Here is a 13,772-nt window from a genome sequence, read left to right on the forward strand (position 1 = left end):
CCTTGACCAGGCCATCAAGAGTAAACGGTGAACCACTGATGTGGCATTCACCGGCCGGCCCCTCGCACAAGGTGATACTAAACGGGGTCAGCCGTGCCGACACATGAAAGCTAATGTGTTTGCGAAAACCATCCGCGTAGGACGTCCGGTTTCGGAAGCCGGCGGTGACAACTCTAGTGCCGATTTGCAGTGTTGCCAAAACACCATCAAGCCGATCCATCAGGGCTCTGAAACCCTCAGTTCCGGGCGCGAGTCGACAGAGAAGGGTACCGACGCATTCGTATACGCCATTGACTAGTCTCGGTTTGTCCTCCAACTCGAAGTAAAATAGCTCGGCACGAATACAATGAGCAAGCCTAATCAGCTCGGGCGAGTTTCTAATTGACTTCTTAGCCGTTGCCCCCAAGTACTCAATGTCTTTGATGTTATCTAGGCTAGGGCCATTGTCGCTGTATTCTATGTCGAAACGGAAGAGCTCTCCAGACTCTCCAATTGACCGGTGACTCAACATTTGTCTCCAAGCTCGGTCGGAGTCTCCCTGCTTCATGAAGGCTCGTAGCAATCTTGCCACGAAAGGGTCGCCAACGACGCGGCGAATTCTGGAAGGCCGGGTGGGCGACTGTTTTGCGAAACCAGTTCCAAGTGAAAGGACAATACTAGGCTTTGGCATACTAGGGAACAGGGCAGCTGCTTCATCGATGGCAATAGCCGCCGGATTATTGTAGGTCAGCCCTCCGTCTTGATAGCCTATGCCCTGTATATATTGGGGTGTAAAGTAGCTTGACCATGTCAGTTTCCTTGTGTGCCATAGACGTTGGCGACACCTACAGCGGAGCAGCGGTACATCCTCGCAAGCTGAAGAACACAATCAGCACCATTTATAGGGGGAATTACAAATAACTACTTACAACTGCCACAACGGCACGCGGTTGATTCCGCATTTCGGTTGCAGCGCATGGTAGTCTTGGATTCGTCAGCGTGGCTCTCTCGTATACTAAATCATGGAGGCTGCTAACCGGCTTTGTTCTTCCGCGTTCCAACACCGTTATAGTTGGTGATGATGTACGTGCTTGCATCAACGGTCGACGTAACAGGCATGCCGATGAACTGTCCCATTTCTGTTGCCATGGAGTGATCCATTATGCTTCGTTTCGAGCCAAATAGCTTCTGTAAAGTCTTCTCAAGGCCCTTCGCAGGATATCTACTATCAAGCGCGACCGATAGCAGGAGCTGCCACATTGCATGAACGGGGGGAATCCACGCCAGGGGCAGCTGAGATACTTGACGAGGGCGGAAAACGAGCCTTGCAAGAGCTTCGGATGATGCAATGCAATCCTCCACTGGCCAGCCGTTAATACACATGCCACAAACACTGATGGCTCCTAGGGTAGTATGTCAGCTGGAGAGAATGAATGATAGGGGCACTGCCTACCAGAGCTGGTGCCGAAAATTATATCGAAATTATGCTGCACTGGATAAGGCAGGCCAACGCAGTCCTGGATTTCCTGCAAGAAGCCTAGGGGTACACGAGCCCGGGTTCCCCCTCCATCTATGCTCAATATCCGAACTGTGGCAGTGTCGGGCTTGATACCAATCTGAAATCCTACAGTGTCTCGTCCACACAGGAGGCAGAGCTCTAGTCGTACTTTGCCGTCGACCTTGCGTCCAAATATTTTGACGCATTCCTGGCAGATCATATGTGCGCAAGGCAGAGTATACATTGGACGCCGGCAAAGACAGCTGAAGCACGTGTGATCTGACCGCAATGCCTCCCACTCATTTCGGTACCGCGACAGCTGCAGCTGGTGCCAACTGCGAGACTCCATCCCGGAAAGGACCCACTTGTCAAACTGCTCCACCAGGCTTTGTTCCACCCGCGCAGCAAACGCAGAGGGCAACACAAGGTGACGTGATCCGTCCTGTGAAAGAACCGCCTCCCGGCAAACGCGAAGACAGACTTGTCTGTATAGCGTCGCGTACACGAGCCGCGGGTCAAACCCTTAATTTTATTAGCTACAGCATTTTGTGGGTGTGCGAAAGGGGGACTGACTGTGCATGCCAGGCGGAAAGTGGTCGAGGATCATGGTTGATGCCAGTAAAGGTATAGCGAACGTCTTTAGCCCTTCCACTGTTTGTATACCTTTGAGAAACTCCGCCAGATGGGACTGTAGATTGGCATTTACGGGATTATGCCGACGAGAAGCCTTCACGAAGTCAAATAGGGTATGTTGTGCAAGTACCTCCTGAGTAGCGCAATCTAGGAAGCTGAGGAAATGCGTCGCAGAGAATAAGAGACTTTCAGCGCTGCGCACCTCGCGCGCATGCTGCAGCGACGTCTCAAGCGCTTCTCTGAAGCTATCCCAATGCCACTGTCGATGCTTTGTGCTACGCCGAAAATGCCACCAAGACGAAAGGGTGATAAAGGAGATGTGTTGAAAGCGACTGTAAAGACTAACCCTTGTTTCGGATTGCACGAGAACTTCCAAGCACGTCAGAGCCTCTGAACCGAGGTCATCATGGCTAACGAGGATGAGGCTGGGTAGAGCTTGGCTAGTCGATGGTTCTCCATGGTCTAGCCAAGCGCCCAGCATGCGTGCAACATCCTGTAGGCCTCCAAGGTCGTCCACGAACAGGCACAGAGCGTCTATGAAAGGAAATATAAGACGATGATAAACCAGGTCTGCTATGTGCGAAGCTTTTGCCTGTCGTGTCCTTGTCCAGTTGGCTGGGAGGGCTTGCTCGACCACCTCGTGGCAGCGCGGCCGTTGACACGAAGGCAACAGCCTGTTGTTTTTTGGTACGTCACATTCAGCTAGTAAAATGGGTTGTGTGCTCATCTGGAGCCTTTCTGGCTGAACCAGAGAGAGGTGTATATCTCCATGCTTACGATAGCCTTGTGGATTTCTATGATCAATACCCAGTGTCTTCAATGCAGTGGCCTTGTGTTGGTTGCCGACAAGCAGGACAAAGCTTGGAGTTGCATTGTCTGTGCTACATACATCGTTGAGTAAACGGACGGGACGATCAGTGACTTGCAAGCTGACTTCATAATCTCTCTTGGAGAGGCGTATCCAACTAGTGTGATTACAAGACATGGCTTTACCCGAAATACACCAGGCTCTTGCACTCAGGCAAGGGAGCGTTTATACTGTTACGCGGGCATGCATTTGGCAGCCTTAATTGGCTCTACCAGCTGGAATTGGTCCATCCCAATATAATAGACCGCTCTGGGCCAGCAAGACACACCAGCCAGCCACAATTGCTCCATCGCGCGACAGCACGAAACCAACATGCGTTCCACCCTTCGAATTCTTCACGTTTGCCGGAAATGCAACTATACTCGGCGCACAAATTATGACGCTGTCGCTGCCGGCTGGCGTCAACTGCTTTACTGCGCCCTTGGACGGAGAGATATCGTCGCGTACGGTATCTGCTCGGATTGCAAAGCAAGACGAAAGAACCGCGACTCAACAATCATACATGAACATCATCACTACATTCATAAAGATGAGAACAATTGCTCATCTCTACCATCATATTGTAGCGAATTGCCGGGCGATAATTTGTTAAACACTGCGCATGGGGAAGTGCAGCCGCCACTGCCGGCAGTAGGGGACATAAAGCCTAGCGGCAACTGAATCTTGTGATGTGGTATGTAGTTCCTGAAAGAGCCGTTGCGGAGGAAGTGATTTGTTTTCAAATAGCTATACCCATGCTAGTTAACTGAGGTGCAGCCTCAAAACCCACATATCAGCGTCAACCGCACGCGCTCGGAGAGTTGCCAAGGCCTACCCTTGGCCATGTGAACATGAGAATGCACTTCCATATTAAATTCTGCCTGCCCCACTGTTGAGAAAGCGAAAGGATCAGTCGCAAGCATGCCATCGAGGAACTGAGAAGGAGTGCATACACTCGCATTATAGGGGGCTGGCGTGGGGATGATCCTGTCCTGAGTCTGCGGTTGCTCAGGTGGTGCTGCCGTTACATCGCCAGTATAGTTGAGCTCGGAGGGTACATCGGGCAAGTAAGTCGCGGTATTCGCGCCGATCTCACTATCAGGTTGCATCGTTGGTGTATTTGGGCCATCGAGCATGTCCCAATCTGCGTCGTCGTTTTGTGTCTCTGCGATGATAGTGTCTGAGACAGCCGTTGCGCGCGGTACCGAACCGAGCGACGAGTTGTCATCGATAGTGCTACTGCCGTCTCTCATGTCCAACAATGCCAACGCAGCTCCGTCCTCGACGTAGATGGGCGACATGGGTTGCGCGTCGCGATCGCTTTCGAGTGCATTCTGGAACTATAGGACGATTAGAATCTGATACATTTGAGGAAGAATGTTGCATACCGCTCGATTCAGGTCCGGAAGGCGCTGTCCTTTCGGCACATGACACTTGACCATCAGGCGATGGTGCGTGGGTTCATAGTAAAATGCACCAGAAATGACCCTTGCTTTCCGTCCAAGACCGCAGCCCTTGTTCAGCAAGCTAGGGCCTCTCTTCCGAGCTGCTTCTTTCTCCTTCTTCGTGTGTGCTTTGTGTACGCGGCTAACAGTCATTGTTTTCCGCCGCGTCATGTAGTCCCGTCTAGTGCTGTGCTGCGACAAAGATGCGGGATCATCTGAATACAAGCAACTTGCGTGAAATGACGCGGGAAGCGTTTTCGGGCGCCAACTATAAGTCCCAGTACGGGGATTTTAGGGAGCCATAGATGACTCCTTACTCAGGAGCCACCCTCAGGGTGGAAGGGCTGTGTATTAGGGTAAGAAAGTTACTGTACTAAGGTGTAGTACAGCAGTTGCCGAAACCCACCGCCATACAAGGAGACGTTTTCAAGCATTCGCATTCCTAATTCTGGCCCAACCCGCTCTAAATCGCGCCCAAGCATAGTACTGTAACCCAGTCGCTTACGGGGCCGTAAAGCGCGTTCTGTAAGGCTACAGAGAAATCGTACACCAGGTACAGCTATGAGCGAAACTGGTTTCCTCCCCCATACTCTCTTTTCTGTAGTATTCTAGGAGCTCGGCCATCACCGACACTGGCAAAAGTGGGTCGAGTGTTGCAAAAAGAGTGTGTGCAGGAGGACGGCGGTTCCGCTCACAGCTGCAGAATTGGTTGAGAAAGGTCTGCTGCCGACAAAGAAGAGGGTGGCCGCAGAGAAGGATGTGGCGAGGGACGAGAAGAGGGTGTGTCCAGAAACGACGTCGCCAGCGGACGAGGAGCTGGTGTCACCAGGGGCTGAGAAGTAGGTGCGGCCAGGGTTTGGAAAGATGGTGTTGCCAGGGTATGAAAAGATGGTGTTGTCAGTGGTGCCAGGATATGAGCAGAGGGTGTTGTCAGGGGACGAGAAGAGGGTGTTGTCAGGGGACGAGAAGAGGGTGTTGTCATGGGAGGAGAAGAGGGTGTTGCCAGGGCATGAAAAGAGGGTGTTGCCAAAGGGTGAGAAGTGGGTGTTGCCAGGGGATGAGAAGAGGGTGCCACCAAAAAGGGTGCTGCCAGAAAAGGGTGCCGAGAGAAGGCTACAGGTGGAACCAGGATCATGTACAGCCTCCGCGGCTGCAAATGGTAGCGCCATTAGAGAAGGTCCATGGAGCCATAACCGGCACCACTCAATTCGCAGCTGCGACGACACTCCTTCAAGGCTTACAGCACACTTGGTTCGATGATAATTTTAGACTGCCCTGAATAATGACAATCAAGATGCTTACCTGTCTTTCGTAAAGTAGCAGGTCAACCTTTTGAAGGGGAACTATTTGATGAAAGGTGCTACTGTACAGCATTTGCCGTCATTGAGACGCTGTACAGCCCCTTCGCTTGTGCTGTTCAGGGACTCTCACGCGGTTACAAGCGATGTTTGGGCCCATCCGTCCTACCACCAAGATTTGATTTAGAGCTTTGCGAGGTTCCTAGTAGTTACAATAAGAGATCCAATGCCATATAATTTATTGCCAGATACGAGATAAACCGTGAGCAACCAGTATACGAAGTGGTCACGGTGTAATTATTGCCTGCGCTCATGCGTACAACACCGTAGTCGCATTCAAAGCGTGCAGTCAATGGTTGTCTAGCAACTCAGGCTCATGTCCTACCCTGCCTCAACTTCCAAATCGCCCACTCACTGAGGAAACAAAATGTTCCCGCGAGAACGAGGCATGCACCCATAACGCTCGCCGTTGTAATCGCAACACTGGACCACTGCCCACCGCGTATGGAATAGATATTCAACAGGGTGGAACCAAGCCCCATCAACGAACTCGTTGTAACTGGCCTTGAAAATGTTAGCTCGATTCAAATGCAGACCGGTGCGGAACTAACAGAAAAATGCGGCGGCTCACCCACAGGTGATTGCTTCGATGCATGCACCAAAGGAATGCCAGCCCTAGTGTAGACAAGCCGCAAAATATTGAGGCAAGGCAGATGTAAGGTATTTTATGGCTCGCGGTCTGGATATATTTTCCAACTTGGCCGGCCTCATCCAGCATGTGAGACCGTTGTATTGCACCATAGGCGGAGGGGAACACGATGTAGCCAGCTAGGAGAGCCCATGTGCAGGTTCCGGCATATATAGAGTGCCAAATGTCAATTTCGTTTGCCGCGATTACCATTTCTTTGTAGCGTATCGGCAGTGACGAGCACTGACTCTTCGCTTGCGAGGGCAGGCGATAACCACGTACACCATTTAGCAACATGGAGATAGATGTGCCGTGCAATACTGCAGTATTTCACATGCGGCAGGACTCCATCCATATAAAGGTGCCGCTAGAAGCCAATTTTAGGCGCACTTTATTACCCAATAGGCGCTACATGCACTCGAATAACAGAGGCCTAGCATACATACTGTACACTACGCTTCATCACGTTATTCATTTGGCAGAATCGAGGCATTTTCACCTACTGCATAAACAGAATGAATTCAGTTCAGAGGCCAACTTCAAGCGTGTATTCGACAGCCTCGGTCCCCCGGCCTCAGTCGAGCCACTCAGCAGACTCATTTCCGCTGGAAGAACTCTTGCACCGCATATCAATACAGGCCTCGCAGCAGCACGTGTTTACGGTCCAAGCGCTACAGCTCGAAAAGGAGGCTTTGCAGCAAGAGCTGTCCGTCGAACAAAGCAGATTCACTGCCATCTACTCCGCCCTCTCCAGAGTTGGCGAAACAAATCCGCAGATCAACGCATTACGATGTCACGCGACGCGTTGCATTGATAAATGCGAGAAAATGTGGATTGCAAACTGCACGGCTATATAGTTCTAGCAGGGGACACAGGATCTGCTTCTCTGGGGGGCTTGCGGTGTGCAACTATGATATATACTATATACCAATCTACTACAGACCGAGTTTTTTTAAGCGTGACCGAAGGGAACGTGCGTCCGAGTCAGACTCGCCCTTCAAATTCAAGTCCGCTTGTGACTTAGCCGGGTCTGGGGATGGTGCGTTGCTGCGACCTTTCAGGAAGCACTCTTCGACCTGCTTGACAGGGTATGGGCGAAGTACGTTCTGCCCGCATCCACACTCCTTGCTTGCGTGTTCAATTTGCGATCGAAGCCCATCTAGGGCGAAAACCACGTCGTCAATAATATCCAGCCATTGAGTGATACCGCTTCCGCCGGCCGTTGAGGAATCTGGTTTGTACTCCTCGTCGTCAGAAGCAATGAACCTTTTCAGACTGCTGTCACTCGAAGAGTCTGTCCCTTCCGTGTCTGCTGATTGCGTCATTCCAGCACTCCTGTCATAGGCACATAGCACACTCACACTCAGAAGAATCACTTGGCTCGCCATCGAGCTCAGCTGCGCGCAACTTTGCTTCACCTCGCGTTGCCATTGCTGCTGTTGTGGAGTAACGGTTAACACAGCTCGGCAATGTGCTGGCTTCGGCGGATATAAATACTCAACCTGCTGACGCTTGCGTCGCCTGTAGGGCCCATAAATCTAGCCATAGGTACAATGCGAGCCAGAATCGGCATCGTGCCTCACATTCATGTGCCACAGCCAGAATGTTACGGTAATGTATAGACGCATAAATGGTAAGCAAGGCACGGCCACAGCCGGGTAACGCCGCGGAAGAACATCCGGGATGTTGCATCACCAGAATGTCTCAAGAAATCCAAAAGAACGAGCACATGGAGAAACCAAGGCTGCAGGCTCTCCCGCCAGAGCTCAAGCTACAACTCGCTCAGCGTCTGGATAATTTATCAGCGGGTCGAATTGCACTAGCGGGAATGAATAGGATCTTCTCATTCTTAACGCTGGAGGCAGTTCAAAGTATTCGCCACGACAGGGTTTTCCATAGCATATTCAATCCTGGAGTGAGCTTTGCTGATTTCCAAGCGAATACAAAGCCCAAGTGCGATGCACTGGGCGGAGACATTCTTATGGAAGATATCCTCTTATTAGGGTTGGATATTGAAACGCTATATGATGCCAAAATACGACTAGGACGTGAAGCAGGACAACCGTTGCACATCTACTTGTACGTCGTTACGAGTGATGGGAAACTCGGACAGTTCAGCTGCGATGAAGGGTTTTGTGACCTACTTCGGAAGCACGAGTTCGTTCCTGGTGGTTTCAACTTGTCAGAGTTCAATATTCAGCTGCATACAGACTGTGCATCACAGCACAGTGTGACGACTGCGGACGTCCTCAGGATCGGCAGCCGACGAACCTGCGTCATTGGTTTTCGCTATAACCAAATGCTCAAGCATATTTCGTTGACTCAAACAATAGAAAAATTATGGACAGGGCTTCAAGGTGAACAACCAGTGATCAGGCTGCGCTGCCGTTTTCCGTGGGGCCATGTCACATTAGACATAGATGTATATGGCTGCTTTGAACCTGAACGGGAAGACTTGGCGTTGTGCCCGGTGGCAGACCTTTTTCGCGAGTTGAAAAGACGTGTCAAAGGTTGAAGAAGGGTAGTGTGCTTCAGAAGCCCCTTGGTCAAACGTCATCCCCACGAGACTTAATGCCAGCTCTGTCATTATAATGGTACTGTAAGGCATGCGAGCCTTGTCATACCGCGGTGTCTCATACTTCTTATTGAATCATCGAAAGCGAGCAATTCCTTGACATATGAGGCGTCACTCATGTACGATATTGCTTGCTCTATTTGGGACACCAGACAAGATCTGTGACCGTAGTGTCCCTGTACCATTGTACGTCTTGTACAGCATAGTGTCTAGTCGTATTGCTAATGCCAAAAATGGCTTCTCTATCTCCAAGGGCTTTATTGTGCACATTCTTTGCGTTGCTAATAGTCGCGAGTGGCCTCGGCTGGTCTGCCTCCCATCTACCACCTACATTCCACCATGATGAATACTGACCTACAGCGCGACGAACGCATGCGCTACGAGAGGGTTTGGAAGAGCTTCTTCAAACCTCAATTACTCCGCTCGGACATTCTGCGCTGCGCTGAGCTAGCAGTCGTGTCACATCATTCCCATCATGACGATACCCTTGTTGACATCGTCCTTGTGGGGAAAGACATCAAATCACTATACCATGACGAGCGAAGGCCGGGAGACACACTGCACATCTACATGCGCGGCGTCAATCACCATGGTATTGCTTTGTCATTTGCGACGAACAAACTGTCTAGTCTGCTTCGAAATCATTTCCCGACCCCAGACGGCTACTACTTTCTAGACTCCCGTGTCTTCCTGCATGTCAATGAAATAGAGGGCAGTGGTCTCGTGACCACCACAGATCTCCTCAGGATTGGTTTGAAACGAACCTACGTGCTGGGCCTTTGGCACTGTCAAGAATTGGAGGAGCGCCAGGTGGACTCCGTTTGCGAGAAAGTGCGGCCTCTGCGGCAATCTAACGCAAGACGAACAGCCTGGGTGTTGTCAATGTGTGGAATCCGAGGGTTTTCGACGGAATTCCGTGGTGTACTTCCTACCACAGGAGACGACCCAAATTCGTGCCCTAGAGCCGAATTTTTGCACGAGATACTGAAATGTACTTCCTAAAGCGCATATAATTTTACAAGTACAAAGCCGTAGGTCTGTTGCATACAGTAGCGGGAAATAAGCTTGTTCTACATGCTCTCTGCCAAATCGTTGTGAGACGACATTTGCCCTCATCTTCAGCAACAAAGCTGGTACGCAATTCGTCCATCGTGCAGGGATATTGGTCTGCCACTTGCGAAGATGTTACGAATTCTGACACGCAAGGCCAGCCACTGGAAGTGCCTCCGGAACTATCGAAGCAGCACTAGGGTACTGTCTTGCTACGGGCCATAACAGGCAGAACTAGCGAATGTGGCACGAGTGCTAGGCCGGATGAAACGTCAGATCTACGTTCCTACGTTGCATTTTTGACACGATTTACCGTTGCGAGCACATATTAGTACGACATACAGCATAGTAGCGGCTAAGTTGATCTAGCGACGACGGCCATCCCTTTCCGTCCCATTCCCGCCCATCGCCTCCAAAAGTTTTGTAAAGGTGTCATTCATTAGAATCACTGAGGTGGTTAATTCACTCACTCTTCCTTCCAATTTGTCCATTCTGCTTTCAACACTTTCACTACCCGCCACCCTGTTCACACCACCTCCTTCAGACGTTGCCTCAGCCTTGATATTGGGCGCGAAGCTTGCTGAAAGACCACCTGCAGCCCTGCCTCCACTCCCGCGTTTGAGTGCGCTACTAGAAAATTGAGAATTCGCAGCTGAGTTTTGGTCTCGCAGCTCTGCCCTTCTCTGGGGGTCTTGCTCGACCCGGGACTCGTCGTAATACGTTTCAACGGGACCGGCATCCCAAGGCGTTTCGATGCGGTCTCGGAGACAGCACCGCTTGACTTCGGCACGCGCATCTCCTTGGCCAATGACGCGGCTCAGCGTGCTGAAGCTCCATATCTTAAGGGCCAGCTGACCGTTTTCGAGAACCGTCACAGCAGCGTACATATCGCCATTTTTGGTGTTAGCCGCGAGGTTTTTGCGCTGAACTCTTGCTTGTGATTCCCAAAGCACGTCTTTGACCAATTTGCGATGCGCTATTCCCCAATCTTTCTTTTGCTCTGCGGCTAGATCAAGAGCGTCTCGATCGTCACGATATTCGGTCACCTTTCTCAGACCGACCTCTCCGGCAGCCATGATGCGACGAATGTACCGTCCATCCGTAAAGTTTTCGACTAGTACTTGATGTCCCCTACCTCCATGCGTTTTGTAACCGAGAATCAAGTTATTTCCAACCTTCTTGGTGGCCCAGGGGTAGCTAAGTTCCGTTGGCTCGGACGTGTTTCCCTCGTTGTCTCGTAGGGTTATACATTCGTCCGCGGACAGTAGACCCCATTGAGTTGGATAATACTTTCTCGCTATTTCCTTGTCTACGAGATCTTTGATTTTGGCAATCTGCTCTCTCATAGCTTGATTCTCTCTGTCTTCCATGAGAGCATCATATTTCACTCTGGCCTCTTTATATTGCTCTCGCAACCAAGAAACATTGATAGTCCATGTTGAGTCTGTGACCGTACCAGTTGTCTCTGACACTGGAAGCTCATTCGTTTTGTTGGCGATATCCGTGTTCTTCTCAGCACAAGCTTTTATGGCCTCTGAGTTATCCGGGTCAATCTGCAGTTGCTTGATGGCCTCGGTGGCCTGGTCATAGATTTGCTTAATCACTGGGGGCGGTTCTGGATGAACATCCTCTTCCATACGCTGCTCACTCTCGTCGTCACTATCATCATCTTCCGCGAGGAGATCTTCCGTCCCGTCCCAAAGCTCAACTTGGCTGAGGAAGCGTTCTTCCACGCCCAGGTCCTCTGCGGCCTTCTTCAACTCTGTACCCACGTTAGCAGCTTGATGTTGTGTTTCAAACAGGGTATGTACTTGAGAAAGCGTTGTCAGCCGCCTCCTTTTCTTTCTTCTCTACCTCCTCGTCGTAGTTCAGCGGTTTAGGTGCTATCAAGCACCCAATCTTCCGCCACGCCTCCAGGCTCTCGTCGTCGCTAGGACTCTGGCTGATCTTGAGCATTTGCGTCTGTTCGTCCGCCGAGCAAGCGTTAATACGTTGGATCTCAGGCATAGCCGCTTGTCGCGCCTGCTTGACTGGTTCTGCCTTTTGGTCCAGGTCTTCATGTCCATCCCAGTCCCTCACGTCATCGATGAAGTGGCTTGCAACGTTTGCTTTATGTGCGGCCTTGGCAAGCTCTGTGACATGATGTCAGAGCCGCGTACATCATACAAGCTATGAAACTCACTTGAAAAGGCCTCCTCCGCCGTCTTCTTTGCCTTTAAGTCGTCTGGCGTATCCGAATACTCAAGCAATTTTGGAAGGATCAGGCATCCTATTTTCCTCAAGGCTTTGAGAGCCTCATCATCACCCGCTTCGCTGCTAACTTGTAGCGCTTCACGGGGCTGATTATCTGGGCATTTGAGGATTCGTTCAATCTCAGAAGTAGCATCCTTTCGTCTCTGCGCTAGATTGGCTACTCGTTCCTGCTCGGCAGCTTTCTTCGCAGCCTCGTTTCTGAGAAGGTCCGGCTCTTCACTGTTAGCCGGGGTAAGAATGCCATGCGGATTGGTAGACATGATGTAGTTAAGATGTGAAGGTAAGAAAGAAGAATGATGAGCGACACACCAGACGCGGCTTATATAGTCAATATGTTCTTCGTAGCAAGGCTCTCATACCACACGCCGAAAGCCACTATAGGCACCAGGGACCGCGCACATCACCTCTTGTAGCGTATGTATGTACTGTACAGCACTGTACTGTACACTACACTGCAGTATGTCCAACGATCACAGCCCATTTCTGATCAGCCCCGCCGGTCTTTCAAGAAACCCCAGAAACAACCCTGCAGACAGCACTTGACTCTTTTGTACAGTAAAATATGCATTGCTTACGAAAGTGGCTCAAGTTGCAGCGGTCTTTCTCCCTCCCAATCCCAGTCCTTTCCCACCTGTTGCTGATGTTGCAGGCCACCGAACAGTCAACGGGTAAGCCGGCATGAGGATGTCTCATGCGTGGAAATGGCTCGTAGAGTACAATGAGGCTCTCAAAAGATGATCATGTGGCAAGTTACAGTACATACCAGCAGCAGTAGTGGGTAAGCATGGAGGCACCCAATCAGAAGATATGTACTTAGGATGTGTAATGGAGTCAACACCCAAGGGTAGACGGTCAGGTCTTCCGGACGGCATTTGAGCATTCATTCACCTGACGAGGACACTTCAAAGCTTCTTGACGGAGCGTGTGTGATGGTGCCAAAACAACGGCTGCTAACCAATACATAACCAGCCAACAATATGTTTCATGGCCCAACAAACGTTATGTGCGGCTGAAGTTTCATCGCCACCGCTCGGCTCATCAATGACTCGGGAACTGCCCATGGACCTTGCAAATGGGCTGGCAGATTTGCACAATTGGATTCTCTTCTCCTCACGTACCGCATAATTGTGGACGACCAAATCCCGTTCCAAAGTTCTCTTCCTCTCTTCGAGCATACAGATCATTTCTTAGCCGACCATGTCCGCTAAAAAGTCACTGGGGTGGGTTCGAGCAGCACAGTCACTGCGGTTGCCCCCTCCAACCTCCCTGTCGTGTCTTACCCACCGGCACCCGGCCAGCTACGAACGCCACGGAATTATGTCAGGACAGGCAACAGGACCGTGACCTTCCAGCACAACATGATGTTGAGTACCCTGACCCCAATATTCTGTTTTGCCAAAGCCGTAGAATTGTGCATTGGCGTTATAGTTGCCCCTATAGCGGTGCCTCAACTGCCACCATTTGACTCGCCTAACACTGCATTAAATTGCTCGGAACAAATATACC

General features: G+C 50.9%; 1 protein-coding gene across 1 annotated transcript; it reads right to left on the bottom strand.

The window, feature by feature from the left end:
- Nucleotides 1-11,411: 11,411 nt before the first annotated feature.
- On the bottom strand, nucleotides 11,412-12,526 carry PLICBS_000034 (uncharacterized protein; the record flags this gene model as incomplete). Its single annotated transcript, XM_065599473.1, has 4 exons — nucleotides 11,412-11,419; nucleotides 11,470-11,775; nucleotides 11,825-12,145; nucleotides 12,196-12,526. 4 exons carry the CDS (start codon nucleotides 12,524-12,526, stop codon nucleotides 11,412-11,414), a joined length of 966 nt encoding a protein of 321 aa, XP_065455545.1.
- Nucleotides 12,527-13,772: the final 1,246 nt, after the last annotated feature.

The sequence above is a fragment of the Purpureocillium lilacinum genome (genome assembly GCF_023168085.1).
Source record: "Purpureocillium lilacinum CBS 284.36 DNA, scaffold_1, whole genome shotgun sequence".
Taxonomy (NCBI): domain Eukaryota; kingdom Fungi; phylum Ascomycota; class Sordariomycetes; order Hypocreales; family Ophiocordycipitaceae; genus Purpureocillium; species Purpureocillium lilacinum.